A 21,673-nucleotide genomic window follows, 5' to 3' on the forward strand; every position below is an offset into this window, starting at 1 on the left:
TAAAAAAGGTTAACATAGTCAATATCTTTTTAACTCCGAACGTCTTGAAAAAAAAATTGGAATTAATGCTATGCCATGTGATTTGAATAAACCACTATGCCTTTAATGTCTCCTCCACCTCCCACAATACATTCTACATGATTCTTATTTGTTTTCAATTATGTAGAATTAGTCAACAAGGAAATAAAGGCCTTTTTTAAATTCCGATACCGGAAGTCTCATTGACTTGAATGGGACTTCCGGTATCGGAATCGGCGATACCCGATATTTTTTTCGTATCGGGCGATACCATCCGATACGATATTTTGGGGTATCGAACGGTATCGCTCAACACTAGTCCCTAATGATCAGTCAGAAATGTTTAGACAAAATAATACCCAATGTCAAACATTAGAAAGGTCATTATTTCTCCTGACATGTCTGCTTTAGTAAACAATTGTATTCCTCATGAAATAATGCACTGTACAGTTTTCTGTCACTCCTACTAAAAAAAAATACTACAAAAAAAAATTGAATAAATTGACAAGTGAGTCAATGAAATAATGACACCCGGTTGTCAGTTTAGTAAAAAACAAAACAAAACAAAAAAACAAATAACCAAGGAAAAGTATGAATAACATGAAAAATACTATGTCAACTTCGTAGACAAGCTGCTTGAAAATCGCTATTTTGAGGAACACAAGTATATACGGTACTCAAATCTATTTTTCAACGGATAATAGTTATTATAAAAATAAAACGTATTTCCTGAACCTGCAGGTAAGATTATAGCTTGAACTTTTTGGACTTTGACTTTCTTCAACCTTTCAACCACAGGCAGATTTGTGGCAGTAATTTCAGATCAATGAGACTGATTTTCAGGCACCGACATTTGTGCAACCGAAATGACGCATGTGAATGTAAGCTTACAAAGTATACATCTCTTTGAGGTTATTTAATTGAAAAATTTATTTCTACTACCTGTTTTGTTCAAATATTTGTTTTTGTTTTTTTTTTTATTTACGCCCAGATTAAAAAAAAAAAAAGGCAAAGATTTTAAAATGATATGGTATCGCTCTATGCGATTCTGTTCCCAGCATCTATCCATTTTTGAATCAGTGGCAATTTTTCCAAAATACATAATACTTTGAATATGGATTTCACTTAGGACTCGAAAAAAAAAGCATGTACACAATGACATTTAAGAAAAATGATCACCACGAGCTGCCAATTTACAAAACACTTTTTATTAATTTTCTTAATATATTTGACATATAATCTAAATTTTAAATGCTCATCTATTGATCGCTTGATGATCTGCTGGATCCTCCCAAAAATCTCAAAACCGACCTATCTTCAATGTGGTGGAGGTGTGCGTACGCAAGTGCCACTCCATTCATTGTCTATGGGACTGTCAGAGTACAGTGCTTGGCTATTTTTGGCAGACCTAAATAGCCTTGACAACGAATGGAGTGGTGGTCAACCGTGCTCCTCTGCGCTATTGTAAATGTGGCTTTGCTGAGCGGTGTTCTTAGGATCAAGAGTCAAGTTCTTGGCGTCACTAGGGGTCACAGCGATCAGTAAGTTATCCCTTGTCCTATAGATAAATGGTACAAGCAACTTAGGATAAATAAATAATGTGGCTTGAGTTAAAATTTCTCTAGAAAATGAATATTTTATGTTTGGTTTGTATCTGAGTTAGGCCTCATTCACACATCAGTATTTGTATGCGCCAAAACCAGGAGTGTCTCCAAAACACAGAACAGGTGTCAGTCTTTCAATGATCGTTTTTCTCTTTAAGGTCCACTCCTGGTTTTGGCCTACAAGCACTGATGAAAAATACTGACCAAATACTGACGTGTGAATGAGGCCTTAGAGAATTCAATTCTTCGGTTCTTCATTCAACAGATGAATGCAGGGAATTCATCTGTTGAATGAAGAAACACAAATACTCCTCTGATGGATCTCATTGACTATAATATGGTGCATTTGGTTTCTAAAAGAAAAAAAAAAAATAGAGCGCAGAGGGTAATTGAACAATTAAAATATGTTTGATTTATTTTTACATTTCTATATCTTATTTATTGTTTGTTTATTGTTAAATTCTGTTAAAATTCTCAAACTGAACAATTTGTAGTTTAAATGATAAAATCTAAACATACATTTGACAAACATTCAGTTTTCATTTAAGATAAATAATAAAGATGGTTCCAATCGATTTGCATGGCCCGGTCTATCGGCCATGTCAGTAATTTATGGCCAGTAGATGGGAGGCCTGCCTCTTACCTGATGGCATCTATGGCTTTTCTTTTAATTAGCCAGCCTGGCACGATGTCTTGTGTGCGTCACCAAGTTGTGCCAGGTCAGTTAATCTAAAGAAAAGCGAGGGATGACGCCAGGATAGAGGCGGTTCTTAGGCCTCCTGTTCGCTGGTCACAGATTATAGAGGCGATCGATGGATCAGGTCCTGCGAACTGGTTCGCACCAACTCTAATAAATAGCATGACTATAGTATAATATTTTTCCTCCCTGTTACAAGAACATTTTAATTAAAAGATATTTAACGATAATGTATGTCTAAATAAAATGAATAAATATTATCATACACTGATTCAGAATTGAGGACAGACACCCAAATTCTCAAAAAGCCATTTTGTGCTTCATGCATTTATCTTTCAAAGTTGGAAACCAGTTAGGACACTATAAATGTTTCTCAATATTAAAGTTTTCATATATTTTGTCATTATTTGAATTTGGGCAATACTTAAAAAGGAACTGTGCTTTCAACAATCTTTGCACAAATAAATAAAAAGGTGATTTTATGAAACTTAAGATACATTATAATCAGATAAATGCACTTCCTTCCCCGTTCATCAGACACTTCTTCCCCCTCCGCGCTGCCTCCTTAACTTATCACCAAATGTGAAATAGCAGCTGAAGTCCGTCTTGCTTAGAGGACATAATTACAGGTGTCGTGTGATACGCCCCATTATCCTTCATGAAGAAGGGGGAAGGGAGCTCTGTAATAAGTGTTTTACCTCACATCAGAGGTTGATTCAGATCAAGACTGCTCAGCTCTGCTGTATAATGTCCTCCATATTGCTGCAACTTATCTCTGGGAGCTAAAAAGTGAACGAAGAGCATGACCTCTCCCACCGCCTGTGCTGATCTGATGCATATAAGAGAGATAACTGCAGCAATTCTCCTGCCCCAGCTCCCAGTGGATTGCAAGTTAGAGAAAAAAGAAAAGGGAAAACTGGTGAAAATGCAGAATATTAGTCAAGTAATGGCTAGAAATAATATAATTCCTCATGTACACACACAGGACACCTTATTCTGAAAAGTTACTTGAAAGCACAGTTACCCTTTAAGTGACAGCTTACCTTAGTTTCTATATAATCTTTATACACCTGGTATTAAATGTTTTTTTCCAAAAATCCAATGTAGCAGTCCACACTAGAATATGTCAGTGTCATTTATGAAGGCCCCCGATGTTCTATCATTGACTCTTGCTCCATGATTGTACTTAATTCTCTTCTCATTCATCACCGCTGACAAGCATTGCCATCCTTTGCTATTGGCAGGGCACGTATCATGCTGAGAAAGACCATTGACTGTAATGTTTAGAGACAATCAACTGCCTGTAGGCGATATCGACCGGGAAATTCTTCTTCGTGTGTTAGTATCACAGCTTTCAGCTTCTTTCCAATCCTTCTTTTCAAATTTGTGAACTACTTGAAATGCTTCCAAAAACTCATTAAAGTCAATGCTACCATCCTTGTTGGAATCTATGCTGTGGGCCAAGTCATCTATAGTTGCATCATCTATACTGATATGAAGGTGGGAGGTGAAAAGCTTCCATGTCTGACGAAATTCATCAATGGATAGCAAACCTAAAAAAGGCATTAAATTAGGGCTCTCATATTCTTCAGATCCTAAAAATATTGCATGCAATAGGAAATCGATTTCAACTGTATGATGAACATGTGTGACGATACAATTAGTCTATCAACGATGGTGTCATACTGTTGTTCACGAAGTCACTGGTGATTTATGAAACTTGTGGTTCTGTATAGAAATTTTTAAAAATGTATCTATAGGAGTATCTTAGATTAAAAAGCAAACCATTCCAGTGTCGGACAGGTTTCTATATTACATCCATCTGAAGACTGAGTTCAGACCGGCGTACTTTCATTCAATTTGCTGTCAGATGTTGATCTACTACTCAGGCTCTCTGTCGCTGTACTTAGCTATCTATAGATACTATATGTTCACATTATTTTACAGCTACACGTCAGATGCTCCTTCTGGACTTCCAACTGCAGTCCTACAAAATGGGATCCAGGCACATCAGCCGACGTGACCTTTGACCTTCCAGAAAGCAGACGGAGTGATTTCATGCTCTGTCTGACCTACTTTTCGACAGTGTCTACCTTTTTGAGGTGGGTACAAAAAGCGTGGTTGACTGAACTGTTGTCCCCGCCTCAAAAAGTTGGATACTTCCAAAAGTAAGGTCAGACAATGCACAAATGACTGCAACTGCTTTATTAACCCCTTCCCCAACATGGTCAATTTCCATTTTTGCGTTTTCATTTTTACCTTCCCTTCTTTCAAAAGCTATAACTTGTATATTTTCCTGTCTACACAGGCGTGTAAGGGCTTGCTTTTTGCACTTTTGAATAACTCCATTCAGTTTAACACATACTATACAGGAAAACAATTCCAAGAGTGGCAAAATTGCAAAAAAAAAAATGGAGAACTGTTTTTACGGCGTACATTTTGTGGTAAAAATGACCTGGAACCATGATTCTCCTCATCAGTACAATTACGGCGATAACAAACTTGTCCACTTTTGTTATTTTAGTGGTGTAAAAAAAATTGGAAATTTGTAATAGACCCATAGATTCCCTCCAGCCAAGAATGTTAGAGGCAGATCCTGGCTGTGTGTCACCTGCGAGCCCACTCCATACCCCCGCTGCCAACTATACGTGCACCATACATGTACAGCGGATGTGAAAAAGAAGTTAAAGTCAATGGCCACGTTGGGGAATTTGCCTAAATCCTGTTTTTCAGGGCTTCAGACAAAAGCTCAGAGAAAGCCACTGACATGTGACTAAAACATAATGTGAACATAGACTTAGTCAGTTACATAGATACTGCATAAAGTGGCAGTGAATCAACGTGACCATAGCTACATTCAATCAGGGGACACCAAACACCTATTTTCATGGTTATGGTCTTGGCCACCAGGGATCATATATTTTTCACCTATAGTAAATTATTAGATGGTACATGAATATAGGCCAACCCCTTTAAATAATGGATATTTTATACTTATCCAACTAGTTTTAAAAGAATAAACCGTATAATCAGGATATACAATTTGATTATTTTATTTATCAGTCATATCTGTCGCTGTCAAGAAACATTAAAAACATTGACGCTATGTGACACAGTCAAGTTATCACCTAAATGAACAAAAATACCTGAGTGATCCTTGTCAATTATATTGAAGATGATCTCAAGGTCTGCTCTGTATCTGTATAATGTCTCAACCAAACTCGGCTGAACCTAATAAGAGTAACATATATCTTCAATATTGCATGAAAATATAAAGGATTTCAGAAGCAGTATAAAGATTACACGTCCTCACAGTACATAAGGTCACGGCGTGCAAAGATAATATTCACCTTTTTGTTTCTCAAGATGAGCATTAAGGAAAAAAAATAAAGCTTTCTACTCGGCAAGTTGCAAGACATGAATATATTAAACACTCCTGGAAGAAAAATCATCCGGCATTAGAGTAGGCTATATACAAGACGACTGTGAATATTACTAGTCAAGGAAGGGTTTCTCTTGATTCTGACCCTATCAGAAACCACAGTCAATTACATTCATACTCTCAAGAGTGGGATTCTAATTCATTAATTCTGACATAAAACAATATAATAGGGGCTCTTTAAAGGAGACCTGCGATAAATGTGGTATAAATATCTCTGTTCTCATGAATTTGCCCATTTTTGTTTGTTCTTGCTTCACTCCATTGTTGAAATTTGTCTCTATCTTCCCTGCATATAAACATAGTCTTTTTTTATCCAAGTGGTCCTCAAGACGATGATGAGAGAAGTGCTGAATACCACACACCCTTGGCCAAAAGATTTCTATAGAGGGTGCCATAGTTCCGGAATGGAGAAGCACGGGAATAAATGAAAACTGATGCCAGAGTCAGGGGACCAGCGGCATATATACTAGATAAAAAAAACAACTCTGGACATGACAAAATATTATATCAAATTTTTTGGATCATTTACAGTTAGGTCCAGAAATATTTGGACAGAGACTGAATCTTCGTGATTTAAGCTCTGCATACCACTATTTTGTATTTGAAATTAAACAATAATGCAACTGAAGTGTAACTTTCAGGTTTAATTGAAGGTGTTGAACAACAAAAAAAAAAGAAACATTTAAGAATTTTCCTACAAAATCTCCTCATTTCAGTGTCTGAAAGGTAATTGGGCAAATTAATTTTACCATAAATAAAATGCTCATTTTTAATACCTAGTAGAGAATCATTTGCAGGCAATGACTGCGTGAATTATACCAAAATTAGGATCCGCAAAAGTGTCATGTGCTGAACACTAATATAATAAACCCGTCTATTTCACCAGTTGCTCAACTGCATGAGAACAGCAAACAGAAAAAGCACACAATAGAAATATTTAACAAGATAAATCAATTGCAATTTTTATTAATATACAACAAAATACTGAGAAAAAATAATATAGATAAAAACAAATGCCTCAGGTGTGAGGGACGCTAAAGGCTAGCGACACCTTAACCCCTTTACCCCCAAGGGTGGTTTGCACGTTCATGACCGGGCCAATTTTTACAATTCTGACCACTGTACCTTTATGAGGTCATAACTCTGGAACGCTTCCATGGATCTTGGTGATTCTGACATTGTTTTCTCGTGACATATTGCACTTCATGTTAGTGGTAAAATTTCATTGATAGAACTTGCATTTATTTGTGAAAAAAAACTGAAATTTGGTGAAAATTTTAAAAATTTTGCAATTTTCCAACTTTGAATTTTTATGCCCTTAAATCACAGAGATATGGCACACAAAAAACTTAATAAATAACATTTCCCACATGTTTACTTTACATCAGCACAATTTGGGAACCACAATTTTTTTTCTTAGGAAGTTATAAGGGTTAAAAGTTGACCAGCGATTTCTCATTTTTACAACACCATTTTATTTTTAGGGACCACATCACATTTGAAGTCACTTTGAGGGGACTATATGATAGAAAACACCCAAAAGTGACACCATTCTAAAAACTGCACCCCTTAAGGTGCTCAAAACCACATTCAAGAAGTTTATTAACCCTTCAGGTGCTTCACAGGAATGTTTTGAATGTTTAAAAAAAAATGAACATTCAACTTTTTTTCACAAAAAGATTACTTCAGGTCCAATTTTTTTTATTTTACCAAGGGTAACAGGAGAAATTGGACTGCAAAAGTTATTGTGCAATTTGTCCTGAGTACGCTGATACCTGATATGTGGGGGGAACCACTGTTTCGGTGTATGGCAGAGCTCAGAAGGGAAGGAGCGCCGTTTGACTTTTTCAACGCAAAATTGGCTAAAATTCAGATCAGACACCATGTCACGTTTGGAGAGCCCCTGATGTGCCTAAACAGTGGAAACCCCCACAAGTGACCCCATTTTGGAAACTAGGCCCCCCAAGGAACTGTTCTAGATATGTGGTGAGAACTTTGAACCCCAAGGGCTTTACAGAAGTTTATAATGTACAGCCGTACAATTAAAAAATCATATTTTTTCCACAAAAATGATCTTTTCACCCCCAATTTTTATTTTCCCAAGGGTAACAGGACCCCGAAAGTTATTGTGAAATTTGTCCTGACTACACTGATACCCCAAGTGTGGGTGTAAATGACTATTTGGGCGCATGGCAGAGCTCGGAAGGGAAGCAGCGCCATTTGACTTTTTTGACTGGAATTGAGATTGGACGCCATGTCACGTTTGGAAAGCCCATGATGTGCCAAAATAGAGGAAACCCCCACAAATGACACTATTTTGGAAACTAGACCCCTTAAGGAACTTATTTAGATGTGTGGTGAGCACTTTGAACCCCCAAGTGCTTCACAGAAGTTTATAACATAGATCCATAAAAATAAAAAATATTTTTTTCCACAAAATTATATTTTTGCCCACAATTTTTTATTTTCCCAAGGGTAACAAGAGAAATTGGACCCCAAAATTTGTTGTGCAATTTGTCCTGAGTAGGCTGATACCCCATATGTGGGGGTAAACCACTGTTTGGGCGCATGGTAGAGCTTGGAAGGGAAGGAGCACCATGTGTCTTTTTGAATTTAGAACTGGCTGGAATTGAGATCAGATGCCATGTTGCGTTTGGAGAGCCCCTGATGTGCCCAAACAGTGGAAGCCCCCCAATTCTAACTTCAACCCTAATCCCAACACATCCCTAACCTTAATCTCAGCCCTAACCCTAGCCTTAACCCTATGGGTGTGTGCACACATTGCGGATTCTTCTGCGGATCCGCAGTGGATTTGGCCCTGCGGATCCGCAGCAGTTTCTGCTGCACTGTATAGTATCTTTATATTCAATGGTAAATGAAAAATGCAGTGCACATGCTACGGATTTTTCTGCGTGGATTTGCTGCGGTTTAAAATGCACAGCATGTCACTTCTTTGTGCGGAATCCACAGCGGTTTGACACCTGCTCCATTACCAGGTGTCAAAACGCAGGCTAATCCGCATCGTGTGCACACAGCCTTACCCTAGCCCTAACCCTAGCTCTAACCCTAATCCTAAGCCTATTGGGAAAATGGAAATAAATATATTTTTTTAATTTTATTATTTTTCCCTAAGGGGGTGATAAAGGGGGGTTTCATTTACTATTTAAATGAAAAATAATCTGGCACTAAAATGATTACTACAGCAAAAAAAATTTTTTTTTATTTCTCATAATCCAAAATATAACGTTTCGGTCTATTCAGCGACCTTCATCAGACAGTTTATGCTAATGTGAATAAGCCCCATAGACATAGAAAGCTGGAGCATCGGTAAAGAATCATGTGAAAGGCACCCTGAAAACGGAGTGCTGTGTGGTAGCGGTAGGAGCCGGTGAGAGGGCTCCAGCTTTCTATGTCTATGGGGCTTATTCACATTAGCATAAACTGTCTGATGAAGGTCGATGAATAGACCAAAACGTTATATTTTGGATTATGAGAAATAAAAATTTTTTTTTTTGCTGTAGCAATCATTTGAGTGCCAGATTATTTTTCATATTTATTACAAGGGTGTGGTAACCCTTATCTGAGCACCTTGAAAAAACAAGGAGTGACGTGTTATTCTTATCTATTTCATTTACTATTTATGTAGGGTTTTTTACGTTTGGCAGCTGTCGCACGCTAAATGATGCTTTTTATTGTAAAAATAGTGTTTGGATCACCACATTTTGAGAGCTATAATTTTTCCGTATTTTGACCCACAGAGTCATGTGAGGCCTTATTTTTTGTGGGACGAGTTGACGTTTTTATTGATACCATTTTTGGGCATGTGACATTTTTTGATCGCTTTCTATTCCGATTTTTGGGACGCAGAATGAACAAAAACCAGCATTTCATGAATTTCTTTTGGGGGGGGTGTTTATACCGTTCTGCGTGTGGTAAAATTGATAAAGTAGTTTTATTCTTTGGGTCAGTATGATTACCGCGATACCTCATTTATGTAGTTTTTATTTTTTGGCGCTTTTATGCAATGAAAAATTTTTTATATAAAAAATAATTATTTTTGCATCGCTTTATTCTGCAAGCTATAACTTTTTATTTTTTCGCTGATGATGCTGTTTGGTGGCTCGTTTTTTGCGGGATAAGATGACGTTTTCAGCGGTACCATGGTTATTTATATCCGTCTTTGTGATCGCGCTTTATTGCACTTTTTGTTCAGCAGTAAGATGATAAAGCATTGTTTTTTGCTTCATTTTTTTAAGGGGTTAACTAAAGGGGTTAACAAGTGGGACAGTTTTATAGGGCGGGTCGTTACAGATGTGGCGATACTAAATATGTGTACATTTATTGTTGTTTCTTTTATTTACAAAAAAATAATTTATTGGGGATTTTTTTTTTTTTTAATTTATTTGGGGATTTTTTATAAATTATTTTTACACTTGTTTTTTTTTTTTACTTTATTATATTGTCCCAGGTGGGGACATCACTATAAGATGTCAGATCGCTGATATGACAGTTTAGACAGCATTCTGTCAGATCAGCTGCAGAGGCTTCCTCCATGCCTGCTCTCTGCAGGCACTGTGGAAGCCGACTCCCGAAGGCCCCCGTGGCCATATTGGATCTGGGGGCCTGCAGAGAAGAGACCATAGGAGCAGTGCAGCACATCGCGCTGCTCCGAGGGTTGCAGGGAAGCACGGAGGGAGCCCCCTCCCTGCACACTTCTCTCCTATGCCCCTGGTACACTGCGATCATGTTTGATCGCAGTGTGCCAGGACTTAATGTGCTGGGGGCGGTCCGTGACCGCCCCTGACAGATAGTGCCAGGTGTCAGCTGTGACAATCTGCTGACATCTGGCTGCAAACAGCGGCGCTCCCCCCGGGGGGCGCCACTGATCGCTGTGACGTACTATCCCGTCCTTGGGAATTAAGTCCCAGGGCACATGGACGGGATAGTACCTCATATGGCAGAAAGGGGTTAAAACACATGTTGACAGCATAACTGTTACAATAGATATAAATGTAATATCAAATTAAATAAAAGTGCATGTGCTTACAAAAAAAATCTTCCTTAGAAAAGGTTTTGAAACCAAAAAAGTGCCTGTGCTGAGGTACTAAGAATGGCTGTAAAGGTCCAAAAGTCATTAGTGGAAAATCCACCTGCTAAATCAAGCTATAGTGGAGTTCCCAGTAGTGTAAGGACAATGAGACGGCACATACCATTCTATGAACAGTGCAACAATGAAAAGAGGCATTCAGGCAGACAAAATATTTTTAAGTCATACTTACAGGCTGCGTGGTGTCAATGCCGCGTCCCTTCACTCTGACGTGCGTTTTGTCCACACTTCTTCAGGGGGCGTCATGCTATCAACATGTGTTTAAAGGTGTCTCTAGCGTCCCTCACATCTGAGGCATTTGTTTTTTATTACTTTTTCTCACTATTTTGTTGTAAATTAATAAAAATTGCAATTGATTTATCATGTTAAATATTTCTATTGTGTGCTTTTTCTGTTCGCCATTCTCATGCAGTTGAGCAACTGGTGAAACAGATAGGTTTATTATTAATGACTGCGTAAAGTCTGGAAGCCATGGATGACACCAAATGCTGGGTTTCCTCCTCTGTGATTTTTCCAGGTCTTTACTGCAGCTGACTTCAGTTGTTGCTTGTTTGTGGGTCTTTCTGCCTTGAGTTTTTTCTCAAGCATGTGAAATGAATGTTCAATGGAGTTGAGATCGGTGATCGGCCATTGCAAAATATTCCACTTCTTTGCCTTAAACACTCCATGGTTGCTTTTGCAGTATGTTTTTTGCTACATTGGTGTAATCTGGGCAGAAAGTTTAGCCCTATACACTTAAAAATTAATCTTGTCGATTCTGTCTTCAGTCACATCATCAATAAACACTAGTGACCCAGTGCAATTGAAAGCCATGTATGCCCATGCCATCACACTACCTCCACCATGTTCTACAGAGGATGTGGTGTATTTTCAGGATGATCTTAGTCTCATCTGTCCAAAGAATGCTACCCTCTGTATTTGCGCTAATAAAGTCTTCTGTTTATGATAGACTTAGATGTTGTGGGTTCACAGCAACAGCTTCCAAATGCCACACCAGTAATGCCTGTAATGAGCTCCAGACCTTTTATCTGCATAATTGATGATGGATTAATTAGGGAATAGCTCATTAAAAATCTTTTGAGATAATGGTTCTATTACTTTTAGTCTCTTGAAAAAGTTGCAACTACATTGTTATGACTGCTAAGGTAGATTCACACAGGTAGCGTACAAACCAGGGAGAAAAATACTTGAACCTAACAGAATCCTGTTCAAACTAGGAAAATACTACCTCTGACCCTGGTCTGTCCTTGCCTGACACCAGAATACGGCACCCTCAGAAAATGCAATGGCGCCCCCACTCAATGCCAGCTTAACCTGAATGTCCTTAGCAGCTCCTAGTAAAGCTGGAGTAGCAATTCCCTAAGGAATAAAGGAATCACACACAAAACAACTGTAACCAACTTAAACTACAGCAAAGTGAATGAATCTAACAAAGACCATCACCAGCAGAAAACACCAGCAAGGGAAGATATATATAAAGCTGCACCCGAAAGGTGATTGGGAAGACAGAGTAATAAACACCTGTTACCCAAAACCGACTGCAAAAAAGATAACAGAACTAAAACAATCAAGTAAAAGGTGTATGTGCTGTGGCTCCATCGAAAGAGTTGCTAACCACAGGATCAAGTTTTTTAATCCAGATGCACGAATTATACGACATTAAAGAGCTCTAATTCCTAAACCCTTACTTGCATTAGGATGTGAATACCCTCCAATTATAGCTAACAGTCTGCACTTTGAGCCTATACCAATTATATAATTGTGTCTTGAATAAGTTTTGGTAAACTTGTGTCATTGTTCAAATATTTTTGGACCTAACTGTATACTGTAGATATTTAACATAATACAATCCTACATACATATAGTATGAATAAATAAGATACACTTACTGCTTTAATGGATTTTTCAATTTGCAGATCTTCAAAGCATGAAAGATATTCTACCCTGCCATCAGAAGCCAGCCGTGCAAGTCTTGAGCGTAATGTCCTCCAGGGTAGACCCAAATGCAGCACTGCTTCCATTGCTGATGCCCAATCACTAATGGAGATTTTTCCTGTTAATTGTAAAATTATTTGCTTTCTGATTCTGATTACACAATTTGTCACCTAATCACTTTTGCAGCTTTCAGCAAAATCATCAGCACTTGGATATTGTGGGAGAATGAACTGTTTTACTAGGGACATACAGCAAGTGTTATCTTTATCATAACACAATGCAAAATCAAAGGGGTCACACAGTACATTCTCAACAAAGTCTAATAACACAGCGTCCATGTGTTGTCAGCTGAATACCGTTCAAAAGTTTAGGGTCACTTAGAAATTTCCTTATTTTTTAAAGAAAAGCACATTTTTTTTCCAATGAAGCGAACATTAAATGATTCAGAAATACGCTCTATACATTGTTAATATGGGAAATGACTATTCTAGCTGCAAACGTCTGGTTTGTAATGCAATATCTTCATAGGTGTATAGAGGCCCATTTTCAACAACCATCTCTCTAGTGTTCTTAAAGGTACTTTGTGTTGGCTAACTGTGCAAGAAGGCTAATGAATAGTTAGAATACCCTTGAAAACCCTTATGCAAGTATGTTAACACAGCTGAAAACAGTTTGGCTGATTAGAGAAGCTATAAACCTGACCTTCCTTTGAGCTAGTTGAGAATCTGAAGCATTTCATTTGTTGGTTCCATTAAATTCTCAAAATGGCCAGAAAAAAAGAACTTTCATGTGAAACTCGACAGTCTATTTTTGTTCTTAAAAATGAAGGCTATTCCATGCAAGAAATTGCCAAGAAACTGAAGATTTCCTACAGCGGTGTGTACTACTCCCTTCAGAGGAAATCTCAAACAAGCTTTAACCAGAGTAGAAAGAGAAGTGGGAGGCCCTGCTGCACAACTGAGAAACAAGACAAGTACATTAGAGTCTGTAGTTTGAGAAATCAACGCCTCACAGGTCCTCAACTGGCAGCTTCATTAAATAGCACACACAGAACGCCAGTATCAACGTCTACAGTGAAGAGGCGAATCCGGGATGCTGTCCTTTAGGGCACAGTGGCAAAGAAAAAGCCATATCTGAGACTGGCTAATAAAAGGAAAAGATTAATATGGGCAAAAGAACACAGACATTGGACAGAGGAAGATTGGTAAAAAGTGTTATGGACAGACAAATCCAAGTTTGAGGTGTTAGGATCACACAGAAGAACATTTGTGAGATGCTGAACTGAAAAGATGCTGGAAGAGTGCCTGACGCCATCTGTCAAGCATGGTGGAGGTAATGTGATGGTCTGGGGTTGCTTTGGTGCTGGTAGTGGGAGATTTGTACAAGGTAAAAGGGATTTTGAATAAGGAAGGCTATCGCTCCATTTTGCAACACCATGCCATACCCTGTGGACAGCGGTTGATTAGAGCCAATTTCATCCTACAACAGGACAATGACCAAAGCACACCTCCAAATTATGCAAGAACTATTTAGGGAAGAAGCAGGCAGCTGGTGTTCTATCTGTAATGGAGAGGCCAGTGCAGTCACCAGATCTCAACCCCATTGAGCTGTTGTGGGAGCAGCTTGACCGTATGGTACTCAAAAAGAGCCCATCAAGCCAAACCAACTTGTGGGAGGGGCTTCTGGAAGCATGGGGTGAAATTTCTCCAGATTAACTCAGCAAATTAACTGCTAGAATGCCAAAGGTCTGCAATTATGTAATTGCTGCAAAGGGAGCATTCTTTGATGAAAGCAAAGTTTGAAGGAGAAAATTATTATTTCAAATAAAAATCTTTTTTTTTCGAACCTTGTCAATATCTGGACTAGATTTTAAATTCATTTGGCAACTCATTTGACTAATAAAAGTATGAGTTTTCATGGAAAACACAAAATTGTCTGGGTGACCCCAAACTTTTGAACGGTAGTGTAGTCTCTCAGCAAAAGCCTGCAGCTTTTGTACACTAGACAGAAGAACAGGAGCGTTCCAGCTAATAAGATTTCTTGCTTTATTGAAAAATAATTTTTAAAATGTATAAAACATCAGCTTTCTCCTCAGATATAAATGGATGTGCAGTAGGCGCTGGGAAACAGCTACGCGTTTCGATCCTACATGGATCTTTATCACAGCTGCAAATTAATGACATAGCGCAAACCTTATACCTAATGCTGACCAATGCGAATTGCAAATCATGTCACATGTTTTAACAAAAGGTCTTGTGGGCATTGCTACAATTCTAGCGCTACACAGGAACCAATGACAGCATTACTCTCTATCACATGTTCTAATAGAAGGTCATATATGCAATTCTACAAATTATTAAGGTATGCACAGTGATAACATAATTAAAAACTATATACCAGACAAATATAAGAAAATAAGAATAAAATATAGAAATTAACCATTAGTAATGATACATTATTTCTGTTCTTTTGTTGAGACCATTTGGATATCTAGACCCCGGACAAAAAAAATCCAAAAAGCTTCCCTAGTGGGAAGACGTCTTTTTCCATCACCACCCCGGTTTGGATTTTTAACACATTCGATTCCAACAATTGACATGGCCTCTAAACTGCCATTATGCTGCGTTAAAAAATGTTTGGAGACCATACAAAAAAAACTTCAGTAAAAAACAAAAAGCTGCATTAATAGATCTAAAAATATGACAGATATAGTCATTAAACGCAGCGACAAGGGGGGCATGGTGGTAGTTCTTAATGCTGAGGATTCCGAAAATCAAATTGTTATCTGATAATGAAGTTTACGAAAAATTAATCACTAACCTCACTAAAACTTATGGTAAAATAGCTGAAGATATCATTATGGAAGGTTTCAATATGGGTATACTGAGTAAAAAACAAGCTAATAGTCCAGAATCCGGTCTTGCCAATCATATATGGTTTGCCTAAAATTCACAAAATTGCAGATATTCCTCCAATGAGACCGATTGTATCGGGTATTGGTTCTTCAAACGAACACCTTTGTTAATGGGCGGATTCCTTGCTTCAACCAATAGTACGAAGCTTACCAGGTTACCTGAAAGACTCCAGGGACGTTTTAGCCACCTTTACGGATAAATTATGGCATGAAAATTATGCATGGCTGACTTGCGATGTTACATCGCTATATACATGCATTCCACATAGCCTGGCCATAGAAGCATTAAAATTCTCTTTACTGAATTATAGTGATTTGCTACAGGTAGTGTTTTCCTCCTTAAGCATAATTTTTTTGCATTTGATGGCACAATCTATTTACAGAAATCTGGAGTCCCGATGGGAGCAAAATACTCCCCATCTTTGGCGAATTTTACCATGGCATTTTGGGAGAAGCAATTTATCTACCCAGTGGATAATCCCTATGCGCAGTGCATTAATTGGTATGGCAGATACATCGATGACACCCTTATCATCTGGGAGGGCAATGTATCTGCCATACCAGCATTTGTGGATTACATTAATACCAATACTTTTAACATTAAATTTACCTACAAATCAGACAAAAGCCGAACATCATTTTTAGATCTTGTAATTAAGGGGTAATGTAGGACTAAAAATTATGTCTAATACTTTTTGCAAACCTATTACAGGTAATACCATACTGCATGCCCGCAGTGGACATCCTAGGCATGTAATTAGTTCTGTCCCCATTGGAGAACATATAAGGCTTAAGAGAAACTGCACAGAGGAACAGGTGAAAAACGCAGAGTTTGAAGCGCTGCATAAAAAAATTTAAAAAACGGGGCTATTCTAACTGGATGCTAGAAAGAGCCAAAATTAGGGCAGAAAATAGGAATAGAAAAAATAAATGTATTGGCGTCAAAGAATAATATTGTAAAAAGGAAGGACATGAGCAAAAAAACATTTGTGCGTTTAGAATACAGTCTCCAATTTAATAAAATCAAGAGTATTTTTTATAAATGCTTACCAATTCTACACGAGGTTTGAAACATTGGCGAAAATACTGCATTCTGGCACTAATGTTATTGCCAGACGGGCTCCTACTATAGGTGATATTGTATCTCCTAGTTTTTTTACATCCCTATCAACCTCTGAAAAGTGGTTAAAAACTACTGGTTTCTATAAATGTGGCTACAACAAATGTAAAATGTGCAGATATGTACAAAAAACTAAAACATTTAATGATTCAGGTAATATTCAGGAATACAACATTAAACAATTCATTAATTGCAATACAGAAAACGTAGTCTATAAAATACAGTGTAAAATATGCAATTTATTTTACATAGGCTGCACAACAAGAAAACTAAAAATTCGTATATTGGAGCACATCAGAGATGTGGAAAACAATAGTATATGTACACGTAATATTTCTATGGTCTCCAAACATTTTTTAACGCAGCATAATGGCAGTTTAGAGGCCATGTCAATTGTTGGAATCGAATGCGTTAAAAATCCAAAACGGGGTGGTGATGGAAAAAATGGAAAAAGACGCCTTCTCACTAGGGAAGCTTTTTGGATTTTTTGTCTGGGGTCTAGATATCCAAATGGTCTCAGCAAAAGAACGGAAATAATGTATCATTACTAATGGTTAATTTCTATATTTTGTTCTTATTTTCTTATATTTGTCTGGTATATAGTTTTTAATTATGTTATCACTGTGCAAACCTTAATAATTTGTAGAGTTGCATATAGGACCTTCTATTAGAACATGTGATAGAGAGTAATGCTGTCATTGGTTCCTGTGTAGCGCTAGAATTGGAGCAATGCCCACAGGACCTTTTGTTAAAACATGTGACATGATTTGCAATTCGGATTGATCAGCATTAGGTATTTAGGTATAAGGTTTGCGCTATGTTATTAATTTGCAGCTGTAATAAAGATCCATGTAGGATCGAAACCTGTAGCTGTTTCCCAGCGCCTACTGCACATCCATTTATATCTGAGGAGAAAGCTGATGTTTTATACATTTTAAAAATTATTTTTCAATAAAGCAAGAAATCTTATTAGCTGGAACGCTCCTGTTCTTCTGTCTACTATCAACTATCGTCGGGTCCAGAGAAAGTTCCGTGCTTTGGCTGTGGTTGGTGAGCTGGCTAGGGCTTTTTTAGCCCATTTTTTTTCTATTTGAGCTTTTGTACACTCCAGCAAATGCCAGAAGGGCAGTCTTGTTATGCCGATTGTCCAGTTGATAAACTTTTTATGCAATTTCAAAAAATGACCTGCTTTTCTACTTTTTTTTAGTGCAATCCCAGTTGCTTGTGCACCTTCTTCTACCACACTTTTTCCTTCCACTCAACTTTCCATGAATATGCTTGGATACAGCACTCTGTGAACAGCCAGCTTCTTTAGCATTGACCTTTTGTGGCTTAACCTCCTTGTGGAGTGTGTCAGTGACTGGCTTCTGGACATCTGTCAAGTCAGCAGTCTTCCCCATGATTGTGGAGCCTACTGAAGCAGACTAAGGGACCTTTTTAAATGCTTAGGAAGCCTTTGCAGGTGTTTTTTGTTAATTATTCTAATTTACTGAGATAATGACTTTTGGGTTTTCATTGTAAGCCATAATCATCAACATTAACAGAAATAAACACTTGAAATCGATCACTCTGTTTATAATGACTCTATATAATATATGAGCTTCACTTTTTGCATTGAAAAACTGAAATTAACTTTTTGATGATATTCTAATTTTGTGAGAAGCACCTGTATATGAAATTGTTCCATATAGCACCATGTAGGGTAACAAGTATATGGATCTGTCAAATATAGAAAAATGATCAGTTTATTTACCTGTATCATCCGGGTCATGCCCTTTAAAAGCTTTTATAAGGTCAGTGCGATGGGCAAAAAATTGTTCCTGAAGTGCTCTGAGAGCAGAATCTTCAACAGCACTCATCCTGCAATGAGAAAGCAACAGTTATTAGCCAGGACCTTTCACTGGATTATTTTTAAATTTAAACTAAGCAACTCCTCCTCCCGGCGCTGCTCTGCTGATTCTGGAACTGTTTTTATTTTTCTCTTTGCCCCTCCGCTCCAAAGTTATGCCCCTCTTCAACAATTGGACGTATACCAGAGAACTTTTGTGGGCACTTTCATGTTTTCATTGGCCATAGTCTGTGGAGAAAAAACAAATGCCCACAGAGAAGATCTCTGGTATATGACAAGTTGGTTGAAGAGAATAATTGTACCTTAGCTTGCTTTTGCTTGGGGTAGGGGGACAATAATAATCACTTGAATCAACTTATCAGATTAAAGCCATGTGCACCCATACTGCTGTAGCTGCGTTTCTAGACAGACATGGAAACTGATTGGCTATAAAGGGAGCCTTAGTTATTCTATGATTTATCTCATGCACCTAATTGTATCTAAAACATTTGGCTGCATTTTGTAACCAGCATGATTTTCTAACCAATTGGATAAGTCAAGGATGGCAGTAGTATCCCTCCCATTTCCTTATTTTCTTGACGCATGTATAGTCTGAGGAGAGGTTAACGTTCGCCATACATACTAGACTACAATGGCCAGATAACATCAGTTTGCAAAAAAATGTAAGCTTTCTTCTTCTTATTATTATCTGATTATCATTATGCAACCAGCAATATTATTTCATGCATTTTTTTGCACTATGCAAATATTTTGGCTAATGAGGTAGCGTTTGCATATATCTACAATTGGTATTTTTACTATGATAATAATAATCTTTATATAACGCTAACATATTCTGCAACGCTATTTGCACAAATTATCATCGCTGTCCCCAATGGGGCTCACAATCTACATTCCCTATCGGTATGTGGGAGGAAACCCACCCAAACACGGGGAGAACATACAAACTCCTTGCAAATGTTGTCCTTGGTGGGATTTGAACCCAGAACTTCAGTGCTGCAAGGCTGCAGTGCTAACCACTGAGCCACCGTGCTGCCCCTATATTCTATACTATTCTATGTCGGTCTGCATATAGTTAGGTCACACAGCAGGTTGTCCTCCATTGCATTGAATTTGAGATGTAATTTTAATTGTTTAATCTTTAATAAAGTTTAAGAAAAACATTTTTTAGACTCGATATACTTTTTTCTTTGGATGGTATTCATGTCTTAGGTGTGTCAGTAACAGTTATTTGCACATGTTCTATATGTTAGTAGTCAGCAAAGATACATTAAAGCAATTCCCAGTAAGTATATAGATAAAAAAAAGAATCTACTCTTACCGTTGATTAAGTGTAAGTTTTCGTGTGCACTTACTGACTTGATATTGCACAAATCGTGGAATTAGATCTGGGCCCAACTTGAGATATGCCCCTCTGTTACTTCCTTCATCATAGTAGTTAGAGGCTGAAAATATGGTTATGACCTAAATTAAATGCAACAAAGAACTATGTGTGACCCATCACTGAATAAGAGTTATTCCCAGAAGACTTAGCTTTTATTATAATACTGCTTAAAAGACTCAAAATGACATCAATCACTACATAAAGCGCACTCCTGTAACTTATATCCTGATACACTATCTAATAATATTCAGGAAACAGCCAACATATAAAAACACAATTCAGTAAATCACACAGACATTGGTCTCCTGGGATCCAATATAAGGAATCACATTACTCTTACAGTGGCTCTAATGGCTTCATATCCCCTTTAACAGGTGACTGATCAATAGACCAAAACCTCACACCACTGGCCAAGGGAGACATAGGAGGCTCAAAATAATATATCCAAATCAGAATAATTTTGTGTAGCCTGATGCCCTTCTGGGTTACTCCCTGTGAATATAATTGACGGTGAAATGTTCAAAATGTGCACCCTTCATACATCCACTTTGCGATAACTACATCAGTTATATATACTGCTGCTTAGCTCTCTCTCTCTCTCTCTATATATATAGGTAATATGGGTCCATTGAACTAGCACAATGGCGATTTCCATTTTTCATCTCGGCTATGTATTTATTTGACTCGCGTAATATCGTGCCTGCCCCATAAATGCAGCACTAAGCCCCACTAAAGGTCCATGTGAAATACACATCGGTTAGAGCATGACTCTTTTTTCTACTCTTACAAAAACAATGTCATTACTTTTTTTACCTTTCCATTGTGGCCCAGCTCATAACCTTCCTGTTTGCATTCGTGTGACCTGATCAACATTTTTAAATTGTATCGGTCAAGTAATTTTTTGGTTACATCTGGACCAAAGTAACAACCTCCACCTCTAAAACTGTTTGGGAAGCAGCCATTTTGGTTCTTCGGATCGCTCCACATTATGTCTACAACCTTAGCCAATAAAGAACAAATGTTAGTACAGTAAACTCACTATCAGTGTAACAACAAACTAATGGCTAAAATATAACAGAAAGTGTCTTCACCTCCTAAATACAAGAGTAAAAATACAATAATTAGCAAAACATGAAATCTGAATGTCTACTTTGTCATCTGTGTACTTTTACCTGCTTTCATCAAACTGATAAAAAAAGATTTTGCCTGCAAGTTCCTTAGATTGAGTTTATTATATTTCCTATACAGCAAATGTATAGATATATTTGTGCTGGATACATTCATATGAGTCCAAGACACAAGGAGGAGCCCATGGATGCAATATTGGGCTATATGGCTTTCACTGGTTTTGTACAACCTAAATAGTAAAAGCTAGATATTGGAAATTAGCTTCTTTTCTAGTTATCAGCACCTTCATAGATGAAAAAAAAGAGATTAAAGGGATTATCTCATAAAATACATATATTGTGTCATGATTCCACCACGCTGTGATAGCTCAGCCGCTCTATAGAATAGGGGCATGCTGAGCTGTCAGTATTGTGAATGAAAGCCAAATCACCCAATCTGAGGCAGGGGTGTGCTGGGCTCTCGGTATTGTGATTGA

General features: G+C 37.7%; 1 protein-coding gene across 1 annotated transcript in view; it reads right to left on the reverse strand.

The window, feature by feature from the left end:
* Positions 1–1,926: 1,926 nt before the first annotated feature.
* Positions 1,927–21,673, reverse strand: part of PPEF1 (protein phosphatase with EF-hand domain 1) — a 112,938-nt gene continuing 93,191 nt past the window's right edge. Inside the window, exons 11-17 of the mRNA XM_073566068.1 lie at positions 21,162–21,164; positions 20,884–21,069; positions 20,008–20,150; positions 18,591–18,697; positions 12,758–12,921; positions 5,466–5,550; positions 1,927–3,872 (exon numbers count right to left, since the gene is read on the reverse strand). Coding sequence (XP_073422169.1) covers positions 3,613–3,872; positions 5,466–5,550; positions 12,758–12,921; positions 18,591–18,697; positions 20,008–20,150; positions 20,884–21,069; positions 21,162–21,164 — 948 coding nt within the window. The 3' untranslated portion in view covers positions 1,927–3,612. The remainder of the gene's footprint in view (positions 3,873–5,465; positions 5,551–12,757; positions 12,922–18,590; positions 18,698–20,007; positions 20,151–20,883; positions 21,070–21,161; positions 21,165–21,673) is intronic.

This window comes from Dendrobates tinctorius, unplaced genomic scaffold (genome assembly GCF_039654945.1).
Source record: "Dendrobates tinctorius isolate UK_male_01 unplaced genomic scaffold, ASM3965494v1 ptg000016l, whole genome shotgun sequence".
Taxonomy (NCBI): Eukaryota; Metazoa; Chordata; class Amphibia; order Anura; family Dendrobatidae; genus Dendrobates; species Dendrobates tinctorius.